The sequence below is a fragment of the Polistes canadensis genome, unplaced genomic scaffold, assembly GCF_001313835.1.
Source record: "Polistes canadensis isolate GaletaPanama2010 unplaced genomic scaffold, ASM131383v1 scaffold_214, whole genome shotgun sequence".
Lineage (NCBI taxonomy): Eukaryota > Metazoa > Arthropoda > Insecta > Hymenoptera > Vespidae > Polistes > Polistes canadensis.
In genome coordinates this window covers 88,940-115,594 of record NW_014569761.1, presented here as the reverse complement: position 1 = coordinate 115,594, position 26,655 = coordinate 88,940, and the positions used below count along the sequence as shown (strand labels likewise).

At 40.5% G+C, this 26,655-nt stretch overlaps 1 protein-coding gene across 2 annotated transcripts; it reads right to left on the bottom strand.

Annotated features, from left to right (window-relative positions):
• Nucleotides 1–243: 243 nt before the first annotated feature.
• Nucleotides 244–26,509, bottom strand: LOC106790091 (homeobox protein Nkx-2.4-like). 2 transcript variants are annotated; one of them, XM_014754777.1, is made up of 4 exons: nt 24,125–26,509; nt 22,023–22,333; nt 8,810–8,893; nt 244–2,843 (listed from the first exon to the last, which is right to left on the bottom strand). In XM_014754777.1, exons 1-4 carry the CDS (start codon nt 24,996–24,998, stop codon nt 2,499–2,501), a joined length of 1,614 nt encoding a protein of 537 aa, XP_014610263.1. In that variant the 5' UTR covers nt 24,999–26,509; the 3' UTR covers nt 244–2,498. The 2 variants fall into 2 exon arrangements, with proteins under 2 accessions (XP_014610263.1, XP_014610264.1); XM_014754778.1 differs by having other exon boundaries at nt 22,023–22,324.
• Between the last annotated feature and the right edge of the window lie 146 nt (nt 26,510–26,655).

The window sequence follows — 26,655 nt, the reverse complement described above, 5'->3', positions numbered from 1 at the left end:
AAAAGAAGAAAAAGGATTGAATTTTGTCTTCGTTTATATATATATATATATATATATATATATATATATATATATATATGTTTTTTCTTCTTTTAATTTCGCGCGGATACATACGTGCTTTAGCAAGAAAAGAATAAGAGACATAGAAAAGGAAAGTATTCGCGTGTGGGTGTGTGTGTGTAAGTGTGAGAGTAGAGCGCGAACATTTCTTTCTCTCTCATTCTCTTTTTCTTTTTTTTTTTTGGGGAATTTTTCTTTCTTTCTCGTAGCCTATCGTCGCGAGTCCGTTGAAACGGATAAAATGATATATGTATCTACGTCAGTAACATCTATACGATTTCTTTCTCATTCTTTATTTTTCTTCGACGGTAGTTAAGCTTTGCGAACGTACGTGTACGTACGTTTTCAACGGAGAAATAAAAATGATAGAAAGAGATAGAAAGGGTGAAATGGAGAAATGCGAAGTAGAAAACGATTCTAAAGAAATCACATCCTTTTCGTGGAATAGACATATTCAGAAAATCGGTTGCGCTAAGCTTCGTTCAAAAAAAAACAGTTCTCGCGCCAAAGGGCACGCGAATCTACGTGACTTTGTAGCTTTTCAAAAAGCTTGCCACGACCATCCCCCACCCCCACCTCCCAACCCGACCCACCCTTTTCTACACTACACCTCGACGAGAACATTTCTATTTTTCTTCTTGTTCTTTTTTCTCCTTTCGCTTCTTCCGCTTACTCCTTTTTCTTCTTATTATTATTAACTGTTTGAATTTAGTACAGAGACGGAAATTTTTGTCGACCAAAAGTGTCGATGTTTTTTAGTTGTAAATTTCGTTGGAAATAAAATTCTAATTTACCGTGGTATGAGAGAAATAAGTTAAAATAACTATATATATTTATATATTTATATAACGAAAATGATGGCAAAAATGTCAACGCAATTAAAAAGAGAAATTATAAATAAAAATAAACATCATTTATACAATAGGACGATAAATTTGTTTTTTTCTTTGTTTTTTTTTTTTTTGTTTTTTATACAGTTTGTGAAATGTTAGATGAATAGTTTCGATGACGAGCGCCAACGGTTAACTCTCCGCGCTAACGTTTGAGTGGCAATCAAAGCAAATTTGGATTTCAATTAGATCGACTCGATTAGCAACACAAAGCAGACGGGTTGCGTTGGTAACAGACTCGTGGGGAGAGAAAGAGTACTGTACTCGCCGATGCAACAATGTCGAACGAGTGCGTCTCCCGTTTCGTGTGTCGGTGAAATCGAGTCAGCGAATCTGCCGATACTACTAGGTGTACGGTTTCGCCTAATTGAAATCGATACCTTCGTTCGTAACCTTTGAAACAAGTAAATTGGAACATTACGATATACAACGGGATGGATGGGTTCCTTTTTTTCCTTCTTTATACAAAAAACATTTTCGAACGAATCTTTTACGAAAAGAAACGGGATTTTTTACTTTTCTTTTTTTTTTCTTTCTCTATTCGTTCTTTCCTCTTTCTCAGAAAAAAAGTAAAGAAAGAAAAAAAAAAACAAATCGTTTTTAGATCTTTCGTTAAAAATCATCTGACGAGCACTTTGTTTACCAACATCTTCGATTTAATAAGAAAGTATCGAGAAACTAATGAATTATTAACGGCTAAATGATAGGCGCTTAAAAATTAAGTAGGTCCTTCTTCTATCGGCCATTTAACAAAAGTCGATTTTATAGTAACAAAGTTGTCATATTAGCGACGTTCGCGTAAAAACGATGGCCCGGTGTTGTTAATCGCATTCGCATCTAACAATAAGCGAAATTTACACTTGGCTCGTAATAATCGCCGTTTATCTCACATAATCGACGAACGATCGATTCGATAAAGTGTCTCTTCTAACGAGATTTGTCCCATTCGATCGAATTTTTTGCCGATGACGCACGTAAAACCATTAGCAGGTCTAGGCGTAAAAGTAAAGTAAAAGGATTATTACATATCCTATTTTTGTTCTTGTATTTTTTGTTTGTTTGTTGTAAGTTCGTTCACTCGCGCGTTTTTTTCAAGACTTCGGCGTTTTTTTTTTCTTTCACTAAAATCACACATATGCGATTAGAACGTCCGAAAAGAAATAATTCGCGCACACATCCTCCGTTCGTAGATCATTCCCGAAAATATCGACAAGGCAAGATCGTTGCAAAAGTCCGTTGAAGAACAAGCGGCCCGCGAAAATCTATATATATATATATATACATATGTATATATACATATATATCATATATAATAAGTCTGTAAAGAAGAGGTCATAGCAGACTGTCGGATAAAAAATGACGTCGATTAGATCGACGATCGATCGATAATTATAATAAAATCGATAGTTCGCGGTCCGTTGTTCCGTTAGTTTAGTTGCTGTCGTCAGGAATGGAGTACCAGGCAGCTGCAGTATCCGCGGCGAGGGTCCATGGGCCCGTAACGGAGGGATTGGCGTAGGCCGCGGCCCCCGCCGCGGATGGCGCGCACTACCAAGCCCGGCTCTGCAAGGGCAGATAAGCGCCGCACTGCGGTTGCTGCTGCTGTTGCATGCTCTGCTGGGCTCCCGTCCGCGTGTAAGAGCAATGCTGGAGGCTCTGGCTGGAGGTCATCACGTGACTCACCCCCACCACCGAGTGATGCGACACCGAGGAGGAGGCGGCGTGGTGCGAGCCGTGGGGACTGGAGGCCGCCGTCATGTGGGGTGCGGGGCTCGCTAGGGCGGCGCTAGGCCCTCCGCGGCTGCCCTCGTTGCCGCCCCCGCCCCCGCTGCCGCAAGGCTTTCCGTCCTTCACCAGTACCGGCACCGCTACCCGCCGCGGCGAGCTCGCGCTCTGAAACACACGCGTATTGTCTTTTACCACTTCTTGTCCTCTCCAACAAGGCAACCTTCCCAACACAAGGCAACCTTCCCAACAACATCCTATCGCCGTCCCTTCCATTTGTATCATCGCGTCTGCCATCCGTCCTACTACGGATGATAGCCAACCGACTAATTCGAAATTCAGTGAACTGAAAGCTCACCTCGCGCGAACAAACACTACGTTGCTTCTGCTGCTGCTGTTGCTGCTGCTGCTTCTGCCTACCGCCGCTACCTCCGCTGATTCTTGCTACCGTCGACCGCCTGCTTGCTGGCTCTACGCGTTTAACGCTTACCGCTGCTGGCATGCCAAACAGAAGCCGAACCGAGCCAACAACCACCGAGTACCTGCCGAGACGACCACTCAGCTGTATCAACACTCGCTACACGACATTCCTTTTCGATCCTCCCCGACGACTAGAAGCGCGCGCTACGCGACCTCTTTTAATAATATAATCCTTCCCAAAAAAAAAGTCCAGTTAAAACCTCGCCGCTTTTTTGTTTTTCTTTTTCTTTTTACTTTGCTTTGCTTTGCTTTGCTTTTTTCCTCTCTTCCGCTCTTCAACGACAACCGATCGAAAACTTCCATTTGTATCGTACCATGGAATTTGCGTCGCGATACAAGTAAAGAGAGAGAGAGAGAGAGAGAGAAAGATAGATAGATAGGGGGAGAGGAAGAGAGAAAATTACGAGGTCGATAGGAACCTCGAGAGCCCCGCTACCAACTTAGCTCGGACGACGCGCGTTTAACGTTACGAACCTAAGTGCAGGCATGCCCATGCACTTCATACTGACAAAGTGACGATTACGTTAAACGCATGACGGTCCGCGCGCGCGTCACGCGTCACGCCACTTTAGCCACTTCAACGCGTGTTAAACGATTTCCGGCGAAAATAGCTGTGCTTAGGAGACGAGTAGCGCTAGAGACGGTAAAGAGTGTCAAAGAGAAAGAGAGAAAGAAGGTATAATGAGGCCTGGAGCTGCTGATGCTGCTGCTGCTGTGATGATGATGATGATGATGATGATGATGAACGACGACCGATCGACGGGAAGTAATCGCGGAAACGCGATCAACTTTCTACGCGGGAGGGAAAATGAGAACGGATAAGCTATCGATAACTTTCAATATACCTAGTTCTCTCTCTTTCTCCCATTCTGTAGCTATCGCGAAGAACACGCACACTTTTTTTTCTTTTCCATTTTTTTTTTCTTTTCTTTTTTTTTTCCCCCGACACAAGTCGAACCATTTATCGGAGATTCCAGACGAGGAAAATGTGTTGCAGGGAAAAACACTTCTCGTGGAAATTGATGTAATTAACTAAAAGCTACCTCCTCGGTTGCGTTGGTAGACCTCCTCCACCCAACCTTACCCTACTACCTCACCATCCCTCTCCATCTCCGGCTCTTTACAGAAGCTTCGACCGAACAAAGAAGGCGGAGGGATATTAAAAGATTTCTGCCGGGACCTCTCGTTTCCGCGACGAATGGAATTCAATGGCTTCTATAAACGGGGAAGTGGTTTTTAAATCTAATAACCGCTGTTTTACTCGCACATGTAATTACATTAGACGGTCCCCGATCTTTCAACAAAAGTGCCCAAGCTCAACGAAATCTTTCATTATCATCATTATCTATTATTTAAGAGAAATATACCGAATTCTTCCCCCGTCGAATATCGTCACACATTTTATCAAACAACTCGATTTTTCTTCAAATCTCGCGCGTTCAATCCCCTATATTTATTTTCTTACTAAATTTATTTCCACTTATATATTCACGATTTTACTAGAATCTATCTCGCGAATTTAAAAAAGAAAAAGACAAAAACAAACGAACAAAGACAAAAGCGGGGGCTGAGCGGAGGGCGACGGCGGGTGTGCGGGAAAAAAACTAGATCGACGATTTTTCGCGCTACGAGTTTTTTTAAGGGTGTCGTGTCGTGTCGATCGATGTGAATGGTCGTATTGGTAATCCCGATTCGCATCCAGGTGTTGCGCGTGACTGTACCAACGGCAAGATGGCGACCGGCACTCGAGAGCCCGTTTCCGCGCACCCCTGCAGGATCTCTCAAACCCCCCACCCCTTGTCCCCTCGCGCTCGCGCTCTCGCTCTCTCTCTCTTCATCCTTCTATTTTTCTCTTTTTCTCATTCTCTTTCTCTTTCTTTTTCGCGCTCGCTCGTTCGCTCGCTCGATAGTTCGTTCGTTCGTTCGTTCGCTCGCTCGCTCGCACAAGCACTTGAAATTTTTTACCGCTACGAGGGGAGAAAATGGAATAAAACGAAAAAAGAAAAAAAAAGAAAAAAAAAGAAAAAAAAAAGGAAGAGAGAGAGAGAGAGAAAAATCTGAGCCCGACCAACGGCAGTAGTATACCGCCGCCATCGCTATCGTAAGCTACCGTCGTCGCCCGTTACAGTGGCCTTCTATCTTTCTTTTTCCGCGCGCGTTCACGTTTCAGCAGAGAAACCAACCCGCAAATGCTTTTCCCCATATTTCTACATTAGAACTCTTAACAAATCGTTTATAATCTATTTCTATAATAAATTTTAACCCTAACTCGTATTTTAAATTATTTCTAAATTTTATTATACATTTTTCATCGAATAAATCAACCTGCAAATGTTTTTCCTCTTATTTCTACATTAGAACTCCCGACAAATTGTTTATAAACTATTTCTATAATAAATTTTAACCCCAACTCTTATTTTAAATTGTTACTAATTTTTATTATACATTTTTAATCGAATAAACCAACCTGCGAATACTTTTCCCCATATTTCTACATTAGAACTCCCGACAAATCGTTTATAAACTATTTCTATAATAAATTTTAACCCTAACTCTTATTTCAAATTATTTCTAAATTTTATTATACATTTTTCATCGAAATAATCTTATCCAAAAACGAATAGACGAACAAACGTATGATATACGCGTTCAACATTTTAAAGTCATATCAATCATAATTAATAAATAAATATACTCTATATTAATGAAAAATTATAATAATAAAGTATGCATCTATTGAATAAATATCTATCTATAATATAATTAATCGATATATCTCATGATAAACGACAAAAATAGATTTCAATTTGCTGTTCTGTTCGCGAAACGTTAACGTTAAACATTGTTGATAATTTACTCGGTTGCATCGTTACTATTTCTTTTAATATTATTATTATCTCTTTACGAGAGAGTTACATTGAAAAGTAGATTTGTAATAAACTAGCGTTGTACAGAAAATTATCCCTCGTAAAGGGTATCTATTCTTTGGCTGTTTGGAATTCGCGTCGGGTAGAATTGTCTTCATTGTATTACAACCGATTAGATTGTAGCTATAACGGCCACGCCCGATAATAGTGCTTTTTTTCTTTCTTTTTCTCTTTCCTATAGAATCAATGTGTATGTGTGTGTGTATACCTTTCTATGCATATAACGCGCGTATACGTTTAGACTATTTGTTCGTATGGACGCGTTCAATGTAGCCGCGGAGGCGGTTCTGCAATTACACGTATCATCGAGCTAGATCGAGATACAAGCAGGAGTCGTTGGGTAGGAGAAAAGCAAGAGTAAACAAACCGTGAATTGAAATCGAGTCCGACAAGAGAGAGAGAGAGAGAGGAGAGAGAGAGAGAGAGAGAGAGAGAAAGCAAAGGAAAGAAGAGAGGGGTGACTGGCACCAAACGTTTAGAACCCACGGGGTACGAAAAACTAACGAGTAAATTATGGGGTGGTTGCTCGGCCTTGCGTGCACCAACTTAGGGGAGAAAGAAACGATAGACAGATTGGGTCAGTAGATAACTTTCAGCACCATTAATACTCTATAGATGTTTACTGCTAGCTGGTGACAATCTCGAATATATCTATTGTTAAAAATTCGAAAGGAAAGATTCTCTTTCGTACATTCCAAGGTTTTACGTAAACGTTTATCAAAGATCTTTCGATCTTTTTTTAAGAAAAAAAAAAAAAAAAATTATAAAAAAGAAAACTAACAAATTGTTCGAGTTTTTTTCTACATCCTATTGTGTTTGAAAAGTAGTATTTTTTATTGTAAGCAAGGTTTTTTTTTTCTTTTTTATAGATTGAATTAGATATCTGGATAAATTATAACGATGATGCGAAGCAGAAAGTAGATTTTCAATTGAAAAAATTACTATTATCTTATATTTAATATTAATCGAAGATATATGATAGATATTTGTATGGTAAATACGATGATTCGTATACTTTGAAAATATTTCTTTTCAACCATTTTTTTCTCCCCCTTTTTTTATTTTTTTTATTTTTAATCACTTCGTTATCGTTCACGCGGGTAATAACGCGTTATTTTTGTAAAATCTGCTAGGATAAGCGTCACTTCATATCGAAACGATACGCGGCTGATAGAAAAGAGGATTTTTTATTGGGCCCCTATACTATTCTTGACTTTCACAATCGCCATCGAATTTCGATGAAAATCGTTTTTGAGCTTCTACTATCTCATAGATATAGAATATAAATAGTTATATACACGTATACGTATAACTACGCAGTCATACGAATTTACCTATCCTACATGTCACTCTATCCTAAGCATATTTTTTGATAAAAACAAAAGACAAAAAAGAAACACATAAAATATTCGTAGATACGTATTCGTAAGCGTTACATTTTATTTTCTACGAGCTTGCCGTTTAAAGCGTGACACGTGCGAACAACGTAATCGCTTGTCGTCAATTACGTTTTAACCGGCAAACGTAACTACTGACATTTCGATGGACACACACAGATGGTTCAAGAAATGTTGCAAATCATACGTACATTTAAAAAAAAATAAAAAAATCAAACAAAAAAAGAAATGTTATTTAACAATAATCATTTCGAAGTGAAATCGCACGAGTTCCCGTCCACGTGAATATAAATTTATCTCCTATTAATATCTATCTACCTTGCACACACACATATATATTATACACGTGTACGTATACCTACTAGCCTAAGCTCGTGCTAGAATATATAGTAACATTTCAGATGGCGAAAGAACAGATTTGATTTTAACGCGTTCACTGCGAGATGAGATTTTCGTGATCCCGCATACGTGAAGAAATAATATATTCAAAGAGGAATCTTCTCGTATATCGGGACGATCGCAAGCAAGGCCCTTTTTCGTTTCTTTTGAATGTTATTCTTTCGGAGGTAAGGGGGGACAACCGATTCTTATTCGTCGATGCGTATGAGAGATCGAGACAGGGCACGTTTCAAACTCGCAATCGAGATACGTATATCTTCTTTGTAGGATATCGCATCTTTTCAATCGCTTCGATTACACGCAAAATTAAACGATTGGACGAAATAATAATAGGGACTTTTTGGTACTCTTATCTACGTTTACTATATTTAGGAAAAAGAAAAAGAAAAAAAAAGCAAATTGATAAAAATTATTTCCTACTCTCTTTCTCTCTCAACTCCCCTTCCCTATCCTACCCCACCTCTCTCTCTCTCTCTGTTGCATGTGTTTTTTGCAGGGCGAAGTGCAACGTCATCGCTCGTAAATTTTGAATGGCATAACGAAATGAATGCGGAAGCGCTTCGAGTTCGCCGAGTGGTCCTCTCTTGAAATGGAAATATAATGCGAATACCCGGATTTATATGGCGCCAAGTATTTTTCATTTAAAGCTGTTTCATCCTAAAGTGCTCGATATTTTCGCCCGATGCGCGTCTCTGTCGCGTTACATGTAAAATTGTTTTTTTTTTTTTTATTTTTTTCAAAAAGCGATCCCCATCGAGAAATAGGTAAAACATACATATATATCGTCGAAATTAACAGATTGATTCCAAATGAAACGAACGGCTATCAAATTCTTTTCCTTTTTATTTTATGTCGATCCATTTTCGTCTACCTAAACCTATAAGGTATAAAAAGTAAAATGTTAACAAAAAAGATATATTAATGAACTCACCTGATTCTGGTTCTGTTCGGCCATCGCCTTTTCTTTGGCTTGTCTCTTACATTTGTACCGATGATTTTGAAACCAGATTTTGACCTGAAAACAACAAGTAAACATATTTTCTTTTTGAATATATTATTTCGTAAGATCAATAATATTATATATAAAATAAACACAAATATTTGTCTCGTATTATATTATATTTTGATTTTTTTTATATTATAATATAATCTTATGTGAAGTTTATAACGCGAGTACATAAGTAGATACGATCTTCCAGTTTCTTCATCTTTTTTTTTTTTTAGCTTTTTTTTTCTTCTTTTTCTAGATTAAACAAGAGGAGCACGTTTCGTTGGCGTGAACTGTCGTCAGGTAAGGAGCACGATGCTTTCGTAAGAGGGAGCACCCTTTGTAGAAAATACTTTAAAGCGTACACCGTAACCGTCCTTGATCCCCCAAGTCCCATAATCCATCTCGTAAGTCTGTTATTTCTACGAAAGAGATTTAACATTCGAATATCGTTAGCAAAGGAAACTCCCTGTCTATTTTCTTTATTTGTGTCCCTTCATACAAATAAGAAATATAGTATATAGTTCATCGTTTTTTAGCAAATGATCCAGGAATAATATCGTCTTAAGAGAAAAAGAAAAGAAAAGAAAAGAAAAGAAAAGTGACAACAAAAACAATATATTTTTACGGTAGATCATTTTGCGCGTGATAAATATTCTATAAAAATAAAAAAATACAAAACGATATCTAAGAATAAAAAATACCTGCAGTCGCGATCAGTTTCTTTTCTGTCACATATAAAATTAAAACCAAAAAAAAAGTAAAAACACTTTATATTATATATTGAAAACAAAAGAATTACTTTCAAATCAATTGGATACGATTAGGGTAAAAAAAAAAAATCAAAAAAATTACTGAAAGATCAAGTTGGTATTACAATAAATAATCAAACCAAACAAAAAGTTAGTCATAATATAATTTTTGCGTTAAACTAAAAGATTATTATCAACGAATAACGAATATATATAAAAAAAATATATGAATGACAATAGTAAACGAGATTATGCGAAAATAAGGAAATAGAAAATAGAAAAAAGAAAAAAGAGAACCTTGTAAAACTAGTAGTACCCGAAAAGGAGAGTGTAGTTTTTGCACGCATCTAAAGTGAGATCGGATCCGGGCATCTGCTTATGACATGATCGCCTTATAATTCGTTCTAATGCTCAATGCGGCGCATTACGAGCTCTACGTCTGCAAGGACGTCCTGATCGCGTTTTTCGAAACAATGGACTCTCCTCCTCTCTCTTGAGTTTCTACGAGCATAATCCGCTTCTCTTTCGCATCTCTTTCACGCCTTTTCGAATGGGGAAACAATGCACGACATTATGAAAAAAAAAAGGCGATAAACGGGGATAATCGCTGATCAAAAAGGAAAAGTGAATGAGAAAGAGAGAGAGAGAGAGAGAAAGAGAGAAGGAAAGAAATGGTTAAACACGATACGATACAGAATTCTAATGATTCATGTTGCAGGAGAGAAACAAAAAAAAAACACACACACACACGCAAATATGTCTTTCTATCTCTTATTCTCTAATCGCTAATGGATACAACATCACATCGTAATTTGAATAACGTAACGCATTATTACGCGCTTATTTCCTCCTCGTATATGCGTTGCAGCATGCATTATTTTACGTAGAAACATCGAAGAATCTTTTATATATATGTATACTTTTTTGTAATATTTTTTCTTACAATTAATCTCAAGTAAGAGGACATTTTCCCGATCCCGACATATGAACATATGAACGAACGAACGAACGTAGTGCTACGTCATTAAAAATCGTGAAAAAAAGAACCTTGATCATGTCGAAACGTAGTAGATAACAAATGTCGAATATTGACGTGTTTTAAATCGTGTGTCGTAAGAGATGTTTTTTTTCTTCTTCTTCTTATTTTTTTCTTTTTCAAATAAACTTTATTTGTCACGTAACGAAATAAATGACAAATTTATTTCTACAGATATAAAATAATATATCAAGGATATTTTCCAACAAATTTTATATTTCGTTTGAAAAGATGAAATAGAGAAAGGGGGGAATGAGACGAGGAAACGAAGGTATATTATAGTTCCGTTAAAATACCTGGGTTTGCGCGACGACGAGACACGGTAGGAGGAGGAGGAGGAGGAGGAGGAGGAGGAGGAGAGAAAGTCTGCATGCACGGTGGTATCCACGTGAGAACGAGAAAGATTCGAGAAAGATGAACGGGGAGAATTGTTATTTCAAGGGAAAGGGCCCGTCAGTCAGTCAGTCAGTCCGTTTGTCCGTACATTCGTTCGTTCGTTCGTTCGTTCTTTCGTTCGTCCACCCAAGCAACCATTCCCGTCTGGCCGTTCATCGCTCCCGCAACGATGCGGTGTGTAAACAGAGAAAGTTGAACGAGATAGGGATATAACTGATGTGTACGTAGGCTATAGGGGGAAGAGATGAACGAGGAAGAGAAAGAAAAAGAATAAGGGAAAAAGAGAAAAGAAAGAGAAAAGAAAAGAAAAGGAAAGAAAAGAAAGTAGGGACGATCGAGTCCAGTTTCCGAAGAGAAACGATCTACCTCGTCGAATCTAAAAGGACCTCCAAATGATTTCCATTTCAATTTCAAAATATACACACACACACACACACACATATATATATATATATATAATATATATTTTGCAATTTTTAAATACGATCTCATTATCGGTATTATATTTCCTTGCAATATTCGTAGCAAAAGAATTTATTTTTATTTCTTATTTTTTTGAGAGAAAAAAGAAAAAGAAGAAGACGTTTCTCTCTCTCTCTCTCTCTTTCTCTCTCTCTCTCTATCGCGAAGAAAAGAAAGAAAATACTTTTTAAGGAGGCAGGAACACAGCACTCGTGTGACCCTTTGCCTGGAAGCCTCTCGTTATATCAAGGCGTCAAGGTAGTTTCACGTACGTTTTTACAATCTCTGGCAGCAGCAGCAGCAGCAGTGGCAAACGATGACGAAGACGACAACGATGGCAGGAGGAAACTTACGTAGAAGTGAGAAAAGGGATAGAAAGGTAGTGAGAGGAGGGGTGGGCTGGGGGGAGGAGGAGAGGAGACCTTATCTAAAAGCCACAAAGAGGTGCTAGACGATGGAAGTACCTCTCGGTGCTCCCGTTCGTTAATTCCTTTTCCACCGATAATCCACTCGTCGAAGGTCGTCGAGATTTGGCCAAGAGCAGAGAAGGCAAAAGGCAGCACCAGCAGCAGCACCCACCACCACCACCACCACCACCATCATCATCACCATTACAACTAGCAGCAGAAGCAGCAGAAGCAGCCACTGTTGGCAGGAGGAAACGACGCCAGTAGGAGGAACGCCGTGCCGACTTGAAGAGGTCGATAAACACGCGTGGCCCACTTACATTCGAGTATATATATATATATATATGTATGTATGTATATATACTCGTACCGTGCACGACGACCATGGAATCGTAAGGAAGAACAACGAATACGAAGAATGTGGTATAATACGTAGTAGAAAAATATTTCCAAAATTATTGTTCAGATAGGTGGTATTTTTTTTGTTTGTTTTCTTTTTCTTTTTTTTTTTCTCTTAAGAGGGAGAAAATAACGCATCTCATTGTACGAGAGAAAGAGATTCTCTATTGAAGTCAATTTTTGAAGGCAAGGAGAGAAAGAAAGAAAAAAAAAAGGTAGGAAGAAGAAACTTGAGATGACTGAGCGGTTAAACTCTCGTTTTCCGGCAATTAGTTCGTAGCCCGTCGGGCAGGTCCGTTTCGGTGGCAAGAAGAAAAGCACCATCTTTCCCTTTGTCTCTTTCTTTCTCTAACTGACTGATCTTTTTTTCTTTCACGATGGTCACCGCAAATCAACGTAGAGGTGCCTTTAAAAGGCGTTTCATTTACCTACCTGTGCTAGAGTCAAACTGTAAGTTAATCGGAAGTTAAAGCTAAGCCATCACATCATATCCCGGGCCGTCGTTGTCTGTGTTAAGTAAACTCGGTGTGTGTCGGACCCCCCGTTGCTTCTACGGTGCCCTTTTTGCGATCTCGATTCGTGCGTACGCCGAAAGGTAAATACGAGAAGCAGCAAGCCCTAGTACGAACCTACTCGAGCGTATCTAAACTTTTCATCTTCTAAACTCTTATCTTCTTCTCCTTCAATTACCGACCGTCATCTATAGATTTTTCTGCCTAACTCTAATTGTTTACGTTCTTATTTTATTATATTTCTTTTTTTTTTTATTACCAAAATCTTTATTATATACTTTTTATCCTATATGTTTGTATTATACATCGATCGAGTACAATGTGATCAAAGTAATAAAAGATCGTTAAATTATAAAAACTTTGTTGAAACTTTGAAGTTCAATTGTGGCCGAATCCATATGTTATACACTGACATACTATGTCTAAATATGTTAGCTCTCACCCGAACGAACATAACCCGCAGAAGCCACGTTATAACCCTACGTAACCCCATTGTCGTTGGTTAGGAACGCAGCAACGAAAGCATTTTAAGGGGACCGGTGCAATGGGCCGTGTCTCAAGGAGCAACCACCGTCTGTCTAATTCTTCCTATATTAGCGGCTTCGGGTTCTCGCCTACGGAAATAGTTTTTTCTCTCTCTCTTTATCTCTCTTAATCATTTCATTGACCAAACAACTATAGGGAATATAAAATCATTTTTCACGAATAATCATCGATAACAAAATCGATAATAACAATATTATCTTCTGTATCATCATTATTATTAAATATGTTTTCTATTGGTAAGAAAAAGAAAATAAATCAATGAATGATTTCATCAATCAATGATCATCCATTGATTGATATCTCGTGTCGTATGACACGAGATATGTAATAATACCCTTCATGAGTTACGTCTGGGTAGCGTTGATACGAGTACAGGTGCTGTCGAGTAGTTGTTCGAGCTTGTGCTCGACGACGATAGAGGCAAGGTCGTACTGGTTGTCCGAAGAGAGAGAGAGAGAGAGAGAGAGAGAGAGAGAGAGAGAGAGAGGGGTTGCTTAAAGTGGACGATTGATCGAGTTAGCGTAACGTCATTACGGGAACGTACATTCGGGGGTTGACGCGAAACGGCCAACACAACCACCGACACTGGTGGTACGGAGCCCTACCCTTCATCCAAGTTAAACTCCTCGGGCAATTTCACTCCACAACCAACTTTCGAAGGATTATCCGGGGAAAAAGCCTCGTTGAAGCTTCGTTATAGCCTAAAGACCGATTCCTGTATTTCCTCTCTCATTTTTTTTTTTTCAGAGTCTACTTCCAACTTGACGTGACTTTTTATCTTTTAGACACTTTTCTTTTTTGATAACGAAGATTATTTATTATTAAGTGTGTCATTTCAGGAATGTAACGAGTGAATTAAGAAAGTTTGTGAAAAAATTCACAGAAAAAGATGATATTTGGTCACCTGTATGCTTTGTATATTACGTGAATAAACGAATAACTATGGGTATCGTATTGGTTATAGGAGGCTAGGGAAATACGGACTTAAATGGCATTTGTGCAAACGAAAGTCGAGTGGTTGGGTGCCCTCACCGTGCGCTTCTTCTTCCTCTCGTTAGGAGAATATATATATAGGAACGACGATGAAGTTGCGAATACCGGGGATCAACCAACGTCAAATTATGATTAAAGCTGTTAATTGTCCCGTGTTGACCCTACTGAGTGGTAGTCCGTGAGCAAACACGCTTCTGCCTCCCTTTTGTTGTTTTAACTCGATGCCATTGGCCGGGATGACTTACCGATTACCCGCTGGGACTTTTGACAAGCAACTAAGCAAGGGGTCTCCTGAACCTTACTTCCTTATTTCTTCCTTCTTCTACTATGTCACGTTAAAAAGAATTCGATAAACTTTTTGACGTATCGATGAAAAATCTATTTTTATTTCTATTAAGATCTAATATAAGCTTTTTTTTTTTATTTATATAGAACGTTTGTGTTATCTTAAAGAAGATTCGCGAAATCGATTTCGAATATAAGGGATGATCGAACGAATTGTTTTTTCTTCTTCTTCTTCTTATCAAATTTTTATTCTACGCCTCGGCGAACCGGTAGAAAAAGAAAGAAAAAATTAAAATAAATAGAAACAAAAAAAGAAAAAAGAAAGATAAAGGGAAAAAGAGGAAAAGAGAGAGAGAGAGAAAGAGAGAGGAGAAAGAGGAATGCAATTACGGTGGCCACATACTGCCAGTAGTACGTCTATGCCATAGCCGAGGTAGTCCTCTTCCCCGACCGCAAAAGCCAACGACATATTCATGCGTGCGTTATTATGCGAGGGAGCCGTGAGTGCACTCGACGAATATGCGCACGCGTTGCAGGACGTCCAATTAAGCGCACGCATTTCGCCACCCAAGAAATTTTCATTTCGTATCTCTCTCTCTCTCTCTCTCTCTCTCTCTCTCTCTCTCTCTCTCTCTTTCTCGAATTCATCGTCGCGTGTGACACCGTTTCCGAGATGTGATTTCTTTTTTCTTTCAATATTAAAGATCGATTTTTCTTTCCCACCCTCTCTCCCTCCCCCTCTCTTACTCTTTCTTCACGCTACTTTAATTTCATTGTAATTTCATGACAAATATCCTTTTTCCTGATATTATAACTATGATAGAGAGAGAGAGAGAGAGAGAGAGAGAGAGACGATATTCTATCGTAGTAAACATAAATATTTATTCGAATTGGTGATACGTTTAAAGATGATAGAATATAGTCACTTAAAATAACTTATTTTATTTCTTTTCCGTGTCAACAAAAATATAAAATAATATTTTCATCGTACGAAGAAAAAACGATACTAAAGATGATGTACATATATTCTTAGTATTTGTTTTTTGTTTTTACATTTTACTACTTACAATTAGCCGTTTTGAAGTTGTGTCAAAATAATCAATAGACAAATTCGTTGAAATTGTTTTGTCTTTAAAAAGAAGACGAGAATCATTCTGACGTATAGAAGTATTGTTAAAAGCACGCGTGTCTATAATATACATATATATATATATATATATATAAAAGATATCTCATCGTCGTCTGGCACGTCCTTGGCTTCGCACGTGAAAGGATTCCTCCCCCATTCAATGAAAGAAGTATGAAAAAGAGGAAGCATTTGGATTCTACCGATCGAATCCTTCTTTACGCGGATCTTTAGAGGCACACGACGAGCGTGTTTGCACGGCATTGAAGCGGAGCACGCTTTCCTCTTTTCTCTGGACTCGATCCCTCTTCTGATACGCACAAGGGTGATGGTGGTGGTGGTGATGGTGGTGGTGGTTTCCAGACATATAACGTTGTAGGTACGTGCGTGTAATACTTTTTCCTACTAAAAGAGAAAGATGAAGAACGAACTCCCGGTGGTATGCAAACCCATTATTATGATTATTATCCTCGAGGCTCAATCGCGCGAACGATCCTCGCGTTTTTCCAACTCACCCCTTTCCCTTCCCCTTCCCCTTCCCCTTCCCGTCCGCCGACCTCTCCCTTAAACACCCTTTACCTTCTTCTTTTACTTTTGATTCTCTATCTCTTTCTTTCTCTCCCTCTGTTTTCTTCCTACGAGCCCTCCTCTATCAACTTTCTTTGTCTTTCATTTATCGTTTTCTTTCCATCTTTCTCTCGTTCTCATTCTGTTTCTTTTAACACTTATCAATTTGATTGTAAATTACGATTAACGCTTGTGAAAAGAAATTTATCGATGGAAACTTATTAATAAGGATGGTAAGTAACGTCGTTGACATACGTTTATTTATATATTGCCGAAATTTTCTTTTATATTATCTCTTTTTTTTTTCTAAAAAGAGAAAGTAGAAGAAAATAGAAGATGATGATATGGAATATATTCAAGAAGAGATATCGATTTCTCGAAATAGGTGGACCAAGTAGACGAAGATATACTCTCCTTCTACCCCCTCCCCTTCAACCCCCCAAACCCCCCGCCCCCGCCTTTAAATAATCGATTAATGTTATTTAAACGCGCGTTATTTCTCGCACAGTTAGAAATCTTTCATCGCGGCAAATTTGTTTTTCCTTGCATATAGGTACCACTCTACCGCGTGCAAAACTTGGGTCTTTTATTAATGTAACTTTTGTTCATACCCGTCGCGCTGTTGCACTTTAATTAATGTCGCCCCTTCGTTTGCCAGCGGCGGGTCTAAAAGACTCTCGACTTTTCGCTACATTTTTTTCCCCCTTCTTTTTTCTTTTTCTTGCTTTTTTTTCTTCTTCTTTTTTTCTGTTTTTTTTTTCTTCTTTCTTTTTTCCCTCCTCCTCCTCCTCCTCCTTTTTCCTTTTTCTCTCGGTTCCTTCTAATTAATTTTTCTTTCGTTCTCGCGTTTTGCTTCTCTCTCTCTCTCTGTATTTTTCCTTGCTTTTATTTTTTTCCCCTTCTCTTTTTTATTTTTATTTTTATTTTTATTTTTATTTTTATTTTATTTTATTTTATTTTTTTTGTATATTTCAATTTTTATTCCCCGATTTTAACGAGATTCGTAACTACATCGCGGGGGTCTCACTCGAGTGCCATGTTGAAATTGTCGAACGTTATGGTGGACTTTATTTATACGGTGAAAAGAAGATTACGGTCTTTGAAAGGAATCGAAAGAAAAACGTTTAAGTGCCGGCGACTTATAAACGAAAAAACGCTAATATTCGAAAATTGTATAAATAAATCTTGAATATAAATTTTAAATATACGGTTGATTCTTTCTCGTACAAAATGTAAATTATTAATGCGCGAATTTTTTATAAAGCTATGAATAATATTGCGACCACTTTTCTTTTTTCTTTTTTTTTCACATTACCCGATTCATCGTACAAAAATGTTATAATAAAATTACGCTATTACGAGAAATTCCTCGCATATGAAAATTCGATTAATGCTAATTAATCGAAACAAATGTTTGGTCTATTTCGTAATTGTGCGTTCTTATTTTTTTTTTAAAGGGAAATATTTTTCTTAACATTTACATACGCGTCTGATATATTATACCATATAATATCCCCGTGAACAAATTTGTAAATTATTCGTAAAAAAAAATGATCGTATAATATAATGAGAGGAAAAATTTGTACGCAGAACACGATTTATCGCAACGCGAATTAATTGTAATACGCATAACGTATTAAACACGACGTTACGTGGTAAACGTAATTGAATTATTGATTTATCCGAAAAGTTCGTGCCGATTTTCGTTAGGTGGCATAAAGTTTTTTCGTTGAAAAATCTGAGAAATTCTAGAAGGACGAAATTTTCAAGTTACAGAATGGCACTTATATATAATTTGATAAATGTAGGTATACCTAAACAACTTAAATGCGTTGGGTTTCAATCTTTCGTCAAAATCGACACGAACTTTCCGAACAACCAAATACATTCGCTAACAAATTGTTATATGAGGTTAATCAAATATAATATATTATACTATCTATGCAATAAATAAAGTACAAGTAACTCTCCTATAAACCCGGTAGATAGATTCTAAGAAAAAACCGTGTTGACATGAGACCCAGAGTTCATTATTCCTTCGCGTTATTATTTTAAGTAAAATTTGATAGTTAAATACATTAAACAAAAAAAAATCATATTATCCAGTGCTGCAAAAGTATCTATAAAGTATTGTACACAAAGGTTCTCGCAATTTATGAATTGTGTTATAGCGAAACCGTGTTGTAAGAGAGTCTCTCGGAATTTATGAATCGTGTTAGTGTATCGAAACCGCGTTGTAAGAGGGTTACATGTATTAAGTACAAGTAAAGATATCAAATTAGGAAATATGGATATATGGCGATAGATCGAATCGATAGATTTTTTTCTGTCGACGCTATAAAAAATATAAAAAAAAAGAAGAGTGAACGGGGTGAGAGGGAATATAAACCAGGGAGGGTGGTCCAAAACGGAGGTAGCGTAATTTGCCTCTAATGCGGCACTCGACGTAGAGCAGCTGGCTCGCCGGCCCTCTGCTTTCCATTCGCCACTCGGCCGCGCAACAGTAGCGATAATACTAACAATGCTGCTAACAATGCCAGGAGTGGCCGGGCATTGTAACAATAGGGGGCTGCGCTTGGAGTAACAATGCAAGCGCAAAATGGAAGGACGCATCTGTGTGTCCCGTGTCAAAGAGACGCCAATGGAGAGAGACCGAAAGAGAGAGACCAAGAGAGACCAAGAGAGAGAGAGAGAAAAAACGTACGTAAGGAGAGAGAAATGTTCTATGGATACTAGGATAAAAGAAATATGAAGAGAAAAGGAAGAGTGCGAAGTCTGCGCGTAAGCTCGGAAAGGGGTGAGTGTAAAAGCATTTTCTAAATCTCTCTTTCTCTTTCTCTTTTCTCTCTCTTTCTCTCCCTTTCACTCTCTATTCATATTTCGCATTTAAATCGGCCGCGAAAGAAAGATTTCGAGACAAGTCATTTTTGGGGATTTTCTTTTTGTTTTTCTTTCAATCGAATCGCCTTTACTTTTTCTTTTTATTTTTTTTTTTCAAATTCATTATCCAACCTTGGTGTAACAACAATTAGTTTCGACTACTTCCAACATTTTATATATATATAACTTTGTACGTAGATTTCGAGTGGTCCAGATTGTTAGCAGTAGATAGGTACTCTTTACTGCGTGTTGCCAGCTTTTTGCGTGTGAGTTTACACATATACTCAGCATACGAAATCGTTACTGTGGGACGAGCCGCTCGTTTAGCATCTATTTGTCTCCAGAAGTTCAAGAGTCTGTTCTATATACCTACGTATAATACATAGGCATGAATAGTACGAGAGAGAGAGAGAGAGAGAAAGAGAAAGAGAGAGAGAGAGAGAGGGAGAGAAATATATATATATAAATTCAGCAGCTCTCAGTCGCCATCGTCTCCCTCTCATCCTATCCCACATTTAACTCGTACACCACACGGCAGACTTTCACCGTCCCTCGGTAGTGTTTTCCTCGTGGCCTTCATGGCCGCCATTCATGGCTCCGAGCAAGATCCGAGTGCCATCGAGAGAGTCTGAAACTCGTTAACGAAACTTATGTACCATCATTTCTGGCGTGGCGCGTTCAAAATCCGCGCTTGATTGCAATCAGGCTTCTTTGGGTGGTGTTCCGCTCTCGATCGGGTGATTCTCGCGAGTCAATGGTTTCCAAAATAGAAACTTGAGAGTTAAACAAGCACATCGAGATGACGTCGTTTATATTGTGAGAAACTTACTCGAAATCTTTCTCAATTGTATTATAATATATTTCGTTTCAGGAACGATAAAAGAATTTAAATTTTGTTTAATCATCGAACGATATAATGGGAGAAGAAAGTAATGGTGTGAGAATATGAAAGAAAAATACGGTAATATGTTAATTTGCTGTGATACGTAAGAATTACTTACGACGTCTTAACGTTCACATTATCGACGAATAAACGAGTTGGTAGTCGCGTCGGCATTTATTAAAAGGATCGTGGGTAGGCCGGAGATCGAGCGACAGACGAAGAGAAGAGAGAACAAGAAGAAAGAGAGACAAAGTGCAGACGGAACGATAGACTAAACGAGGGAGAGAGCCCATTTCTGCATGGCACGAACGCAGGATGCGGCCAATGAGCTACGCAACAATTATTTATTGTTACCAGACTGTCGCAACGACGTGACCGACGACAGCAACCAGACCTGTCTGACCAATGAAGAGATAGCTCGTTACGATACGTGACCATAGTTATCGCCATTCTTTCTGTTTCTTATGACGAATTTTAGGAAAAATTTTTATCGAATTTCATCTATTTGTATAATCGGAAAGAAAATTACGATATCTATTACCTAAATGAAGAAATATCGTAAATATATATACAATTTCCTTTCTTACGGAATTTTTAATCACTTACAATAATTGTTTGCCCCTAATTTTCTTAACCGCAGTTACGTACGTTGTAACTAATTCGTACCGTCTGATCAATGAAGACATAAATTCGATACGTGATCACAACGATTATCATAATACCATTCAATTTCTAACAATAATACTAACGAATCCGTTCGATTGAATTAATCGAATACGAAATCGATTTCTACGATAAAGAAAAAAGAAAATTACGTTTTTCCGGACGGAGCCTTGAATTTCCTAGAATTATTTTTACCCTAACTTTTCTATCGCATGCATATTGTGAATTGTACGATTAATCCAGTTAGACCATGCAGTGTCAAGAGTTTTTCTTCGATATAAGTAGATAGAGCAAGCAAGCAAGCAAACAAGCGAGAAAGAGAGCAAGAGCGAGAGCGAGAGAGTGAAAAGAGAGAGAGAGAGAGAGAGGGGAGTGCCAAGAGATTTTTCTAATTAGCGGTAGTCAAGTTTATCGATTTGTAGAGGTACTCATACGACTCGCGCGTCCGACGACTATGCTTCTTTGGCAGAAGTTGCCTCGTAATTCTGTCTCTCTCTCTCTCACTCTCTCACTCTTACTCTCTTGTTCTCTTTCTCTCTTTGAGGAAGGGAGGAAGAAACAAAGGGCATCGACGGAAAGCAAGCAAGAGAGAAAGAGAAAGAGAGAGAGAGAGAGAGAGAAAGAGAGAGAAAGAGAGAGAGAGAGAGAGAGAGAGAGAGAGAGAGAGCACAACATGGCACCCACGCCTCCCCGAGGTCGATCGATCCGATCGGACGAGAGGTAGAGAAGGCGTGCGCGTACGTGCAGCATCAACCACCTGGTTGCGGCAATTAATCTCCTCTCAGCAATTAATCCTCGACGTGGCGATGTGCCTACGTTATAGGCTGTAGGTATGCAGTTAGGTTGCGCGCTACTAGCGTACGTACGTACGCTAGTAGATGGGTTGAGAAGAGTAAGTAGGTAGTGGTAGAGGTAGATATGTAGTATACATCTATATCAATACGTATACTACGTTGGTACCTTGCTCAAGTACCATGTCATATAGGTAGCTCTATGTTTAGTTCCAATCGAATCGAGCGGAACATAACGGAAAGTAAGGAAATAGCGGCAGCATCGCGTAATAACAAAACGTCCTCCATTTTTTCTTTTTGTTTTTATCTTTTCTTCGGGGAAAATTTGTCGAAAAGTTCAAAGTTAAAAAAGATAAGTGCAAAGAAAGAAAGAAAGAAAATAAGGGAGAAGAGAGAGGAAAGAGAGAGAGAGAGGGAGAAGAAAAGAAGAAAAAAAGAGTTAAAGAGTAAGTACTCACCTGCGTTGGCGTGAGATGAATGAGGGAAGCAAGATGCTCCCTTTCGGGCGCGCTTAGGTACTTTTGCTGCTTGAAACGCCTTTCGAGCTCGTAGACCTGGGCCTGGGTGAAGAGAACTCGACGCTTCCGTCTCTGGGCAAGGGGAAATTGCATCGTACCGACGCCCATGCCAACGTTCATTCCGACCCCAACGCCAACGCCCATGCCAGAGGATTTGGTAACGTCGCCCATCGACTGGCCCACCGAGCACCCGGCCACATTGGCCCCGGCGCCCGCCGCCGCAGCGCCCATTAGCCGCGAGACTGCAAAACATATTGGAGAAATCTAGGATAAACATTTTTCAATCGTTCCATTCGATTTCCTAATTGCCATTCTAAAATATCTTTCTATAGTTAGATTATAATCAATGCGATATCATTAATTGAATTAAAATAGGAGACGTGGAATGAAAAGAAAAGAAAGGAAAAATGTTAAGGAGGAGAAGAAGAGGTGTCGTCATCGACACACGTACACAAAAAAAAAACAAAACGAAAAGACAATAAAAAGAAACTGAAAATCGTTCGTAGAACTTCGTGGAGGCAACGGCGAAAGTGGAATATACTCTCTTTGGGAAGAACTCGAAAGTACGTGGGCTCGTGTGATCGTGGCTACTGAAATTCAACGAGCCGATCGTCCCTCGTCAGTTAGCGAGAAGCTGTCAAGAAGGAACGCGCCACCAGGACCGTTTCGTCCGTTCGGACAAAAGGAACGATTTCAGGTTACAAAGTGCCGCGTCATCACGAGAACCCGGGAGGTCCAAGAAGATATCCCACAGGAATTATTATCTACTCTCTCCTCTGCTCTTATCGAAGGAAGAAGGAAGAGGACAACCGAGAAGTGCCCACTCGAATTCAGGAACAAACGACTCTCGAATATGTTTACGGTCGAACGTTTAATGTCTATTTTCATATCGCATTTTGCATCGTTTCCATCGCTAGACTGAAAATAACGCGTAATTTTTTTCTTCTTTTTTTCTTTTTTCCAAAAATTTTCCATCTCTATTATTTCTACGTTGTTTCAAAATTCAATCAATGACGATGTGCTATTGCATTTGCAAAAGTTTAGATTATTTTTTCTATCTAATGTAAGTAATGCGTAACGGTTACTAGGACGCTATTGAAATCGTGGAAAATGAACGATTATTACGAATAACGGAGAAACTCTCTATCGACAGGTTCGTATCGTTTTTTTTTTTTTTTTACGATGCAACGATGAAAGGCAGCTTTTATCCTAGACCGATCGACACCGAATGAGAACAATGGAAACACAAAAGTAGTGACTGACGAGTCGGTAGATGAATGTTTCACATCAGTGAAAACCGAATCTCTGATAGGAAAGAAAGATCGTCGTTGATGAACGAACAACGCGTTCGTAGAAAGCTCATTGGATGAATCGACGGATTCATATTCATTGTTTTATTTGATTTGATTTTATTTTGTAATTTTTGTCGATAAATTCGATAAAAATTAAAAGAAATATTCGTATGTCTACTCTATTATACTTTGAAGAAGGTCCATCGTGAGTTAAGGTTTATAGAAAATCGAATTTCGGCGAGATGTGCTCGAGGTACGGTATCCTCGACTTAAGTCTCCCTTTTACTCGAGGATACCGGAGCTTATTTGTTTAACTAAAATCTCCCATACGATAGGCAAAGATCGATAGGAAGGGTCGCTCGGCTCCCGTTAAGCCGAGACGAAGAGAGTGGCGCGTGCGAGAGAGAGAGAGAAAGAGAAAAAGAAACGAGGAGTGTCCGAAGGATGATGTCCTTCGATGTTAAGAAGAAGAAGAATAAGAAGAAGAAGAAGAAAGTTCTTTTGTAGTGCTTGAAAGGCGAAATTTGTGGGACGGGGATGAGGCCTAGCTATTATTTATTTCTCCGCGCGTGATTTTCTAGTATTGTCGATCGTTTGTTTGAGGGAGAGAAAAATATATAAAAAGAAGAAGGAAGATAGTGTGGGACTTTTAAAAGCTAGACCAAGCGAGGGGAAAGATATAACATATATATAGGGTATAATAAAAAATGTTGTATAAGAAAAGTAGAGAGTTACGTAGTAGGTACTCACTGGCAAAACGGGGATCGTTGGTGGCCGGCGGTGCCGGGGCGTACCAAGGATGATGATGAGTCGAAACGGCATGAGATCTCATAGGATCGGCAACGGTGGCAGTACCGGCTACGGTGGGTCCGGCATGATGGTACGGAGAAAGTTCGGCAGTACAATACTGATATTGCGAGGTGAGCTGCATCGTGGCGTAAGGATTACCCATGGCGGTCATACCGGGTGTCCCAACAGCACTTCCACCAGCCGCACCTCCGGCTCCGGCACCGGCGGCAGTTCCGGCGGTGCCGGCGGTACCGGCGCTACCGTTCCCGGCGCTCCCGGTAACAGGACCGGGCGTGCTACCGCCGGGAGTCGAGCCGCCGTGGAGCGGCGGACTCCCGCTGCTCGCGCTTGAACTTCCGGTGTTACCGGCGACCCTCGCGCCGCAGGCGTTACCGTACGGGGAACCCTGGGGGTGGCTAACGACGCCTACTCCAACGCCGACGCCAACTCCAACTGCCGCGGCTGCTGCTGCGAGATCGAACTTTCTATAGGACTCCTCCATCGGCGAGAGGATGTCGGTCACGCTGAACGGCGTCGTGTGAGCGCCGCCCCCGGCTTGCACGTGCGACGAGTGTTGCTTCGGCGAAAGGCTTATAGCTAAATCAATGCTGTTCAAATCCGGCAGGAGGCTCGCCTGCTCTAACTGCGTTTGTTGTTGTTGTTGTTGTTGCTGTTGTTGCTGTTGCTGTTGTTGCTGTTGCTGTTGTTGTTGTTGTTGTTGTTGTTGCTGTTGTTGATGTTGATGATAGGTAGTCGCATTTCCGCTCGCCTGATTACCGGCGCCGTTTCCGCTGGCACCGCTAGCTCCACCGCCGCCGCCGCTGCCACCGCTCATCTCGGCGAGCCCGACGCCGTCGAAATACTTGAAGCTCGTGCTTCGCGGAATCGTGAGGCCGGTGCTAGTCGCGAAAACGGCGCGACATGAGGAATAGTAATAGGAGGAAGAGGAAGCGGAGGAGGAGGAAGCGGAGGATGGATAGCGATCTATCGCGACGGTACCGTAGCTGCCGCCACGCTCGCCAGCGGGCAGCGGCTCACCTCGGAGGCGGTAATCCTCGCGGTAATCCTCACGGTAATCCTCGTGGCCGAGAATTTTCGCTGATGTAAATACACGGTTATGGTGTCACTCACTGACTCTTCGAATCGACACTTGGCACATTTTCTTCTTTCATGCATTCACGATGGCGTTCACCTATGCGCCGTTCACCTCAACACAATGTTCACCTTAACGACGACAAAGACGACCGAGGTGATAATAAAAAGTTAGCGCACGGACCGATCGTCAACCGGTCGTTTCTTCTCACCGTCGCCATGTCGTCGTCGTCGTCGTCGTCGTCGTCGTCGTGTTGTATTTCCAGACGACGGATGGCAAAGGGTAACGATAACTCGAGCACTCAACACTCACTCGCGACGTAACGCGATGGAACGCGACGGTCGGCGGCCGAGGAGGGAGCAGAGTGGCCGGCAAGGCCGGCCGCCGACCGACTGAAATCACTCGCGGTCCTCTTCGAGTCCTTCGACCCTCCGTAGATGTACACCACTCTGCTCTTTGCCTCCACCTTCCTTCTCGTTAGGAGAGCTGCGAATCTATGGATGGATAGATGACTGAATGACTGGCTGGTTGGCTGGCTGGCTAGTTGATTGGATGGATGGATGGATGGATGAATTGGAAGACTTTCGCTGGTTTGGCTCGACTCGGCTTCTTAGCCTGGCTTGAGCCGGCTTTCGCCTCGTCTTGCCTTGGCACTTTGTTCGTTGGCTCTCGTTAGTGAGATGGTTCGCTGGCTAGCTGACTAGATGGCTGGTTCGTTCGCGCGCTCAGTTGCTTGCTTGCTTCCTCGGATGGTTGGTTGGTTGGATGGATGGATGGATGGATGGATGGATGGGTGGATGGATGGATGAATGAATGAATGGAGAGGACTGTCGGGTACTCCTGGAGAGGTCCTCACGGCCGCTTAGACCCACTCGACCGGCGCGCTCGGCCGTTCGCGCTCGGTCGCTCGGTCGCTTGCTGCTGCTGCTGCTGGTGCTTGCTTGCTCGCTCACTCACTCGGTCGGTCGTTCGTTCGGTCGGTCGGTCGCTTGCTTGCTCACTCGCTCGCTCGCACGCTCACCCGACCCGAGAGCGGAGGCTCCACAGGCTCTCGCGGAGAACCCGTACGACGACACGATGAGTGGAGTGCCCACTACGGAGAAGTGCCTGCTACCAAGAGTCGTGATGAGATGTCCCCTTTTGCGTGTGAGAGAAGGGCTTCCACTCTCTCTCGGGTGGGTACAGCCGCGCGTGGAGAGGGGCACCCGAGAGACTCTCTGATGTGCTCCTCCGTACGCCCTCCCACCGAGAGAGCTTATCTTTATGTCTCTTATCCACTCGGCCACCGCCATTGGCGGTGGATATCCGTGAGGCGTGCCCAAGTACGACGATTGGTTCGCAACAAGCCACGCCGAGACGCGCGATCATTCGCCGCTTAGTGTGTTCCTACGTCTCGTTG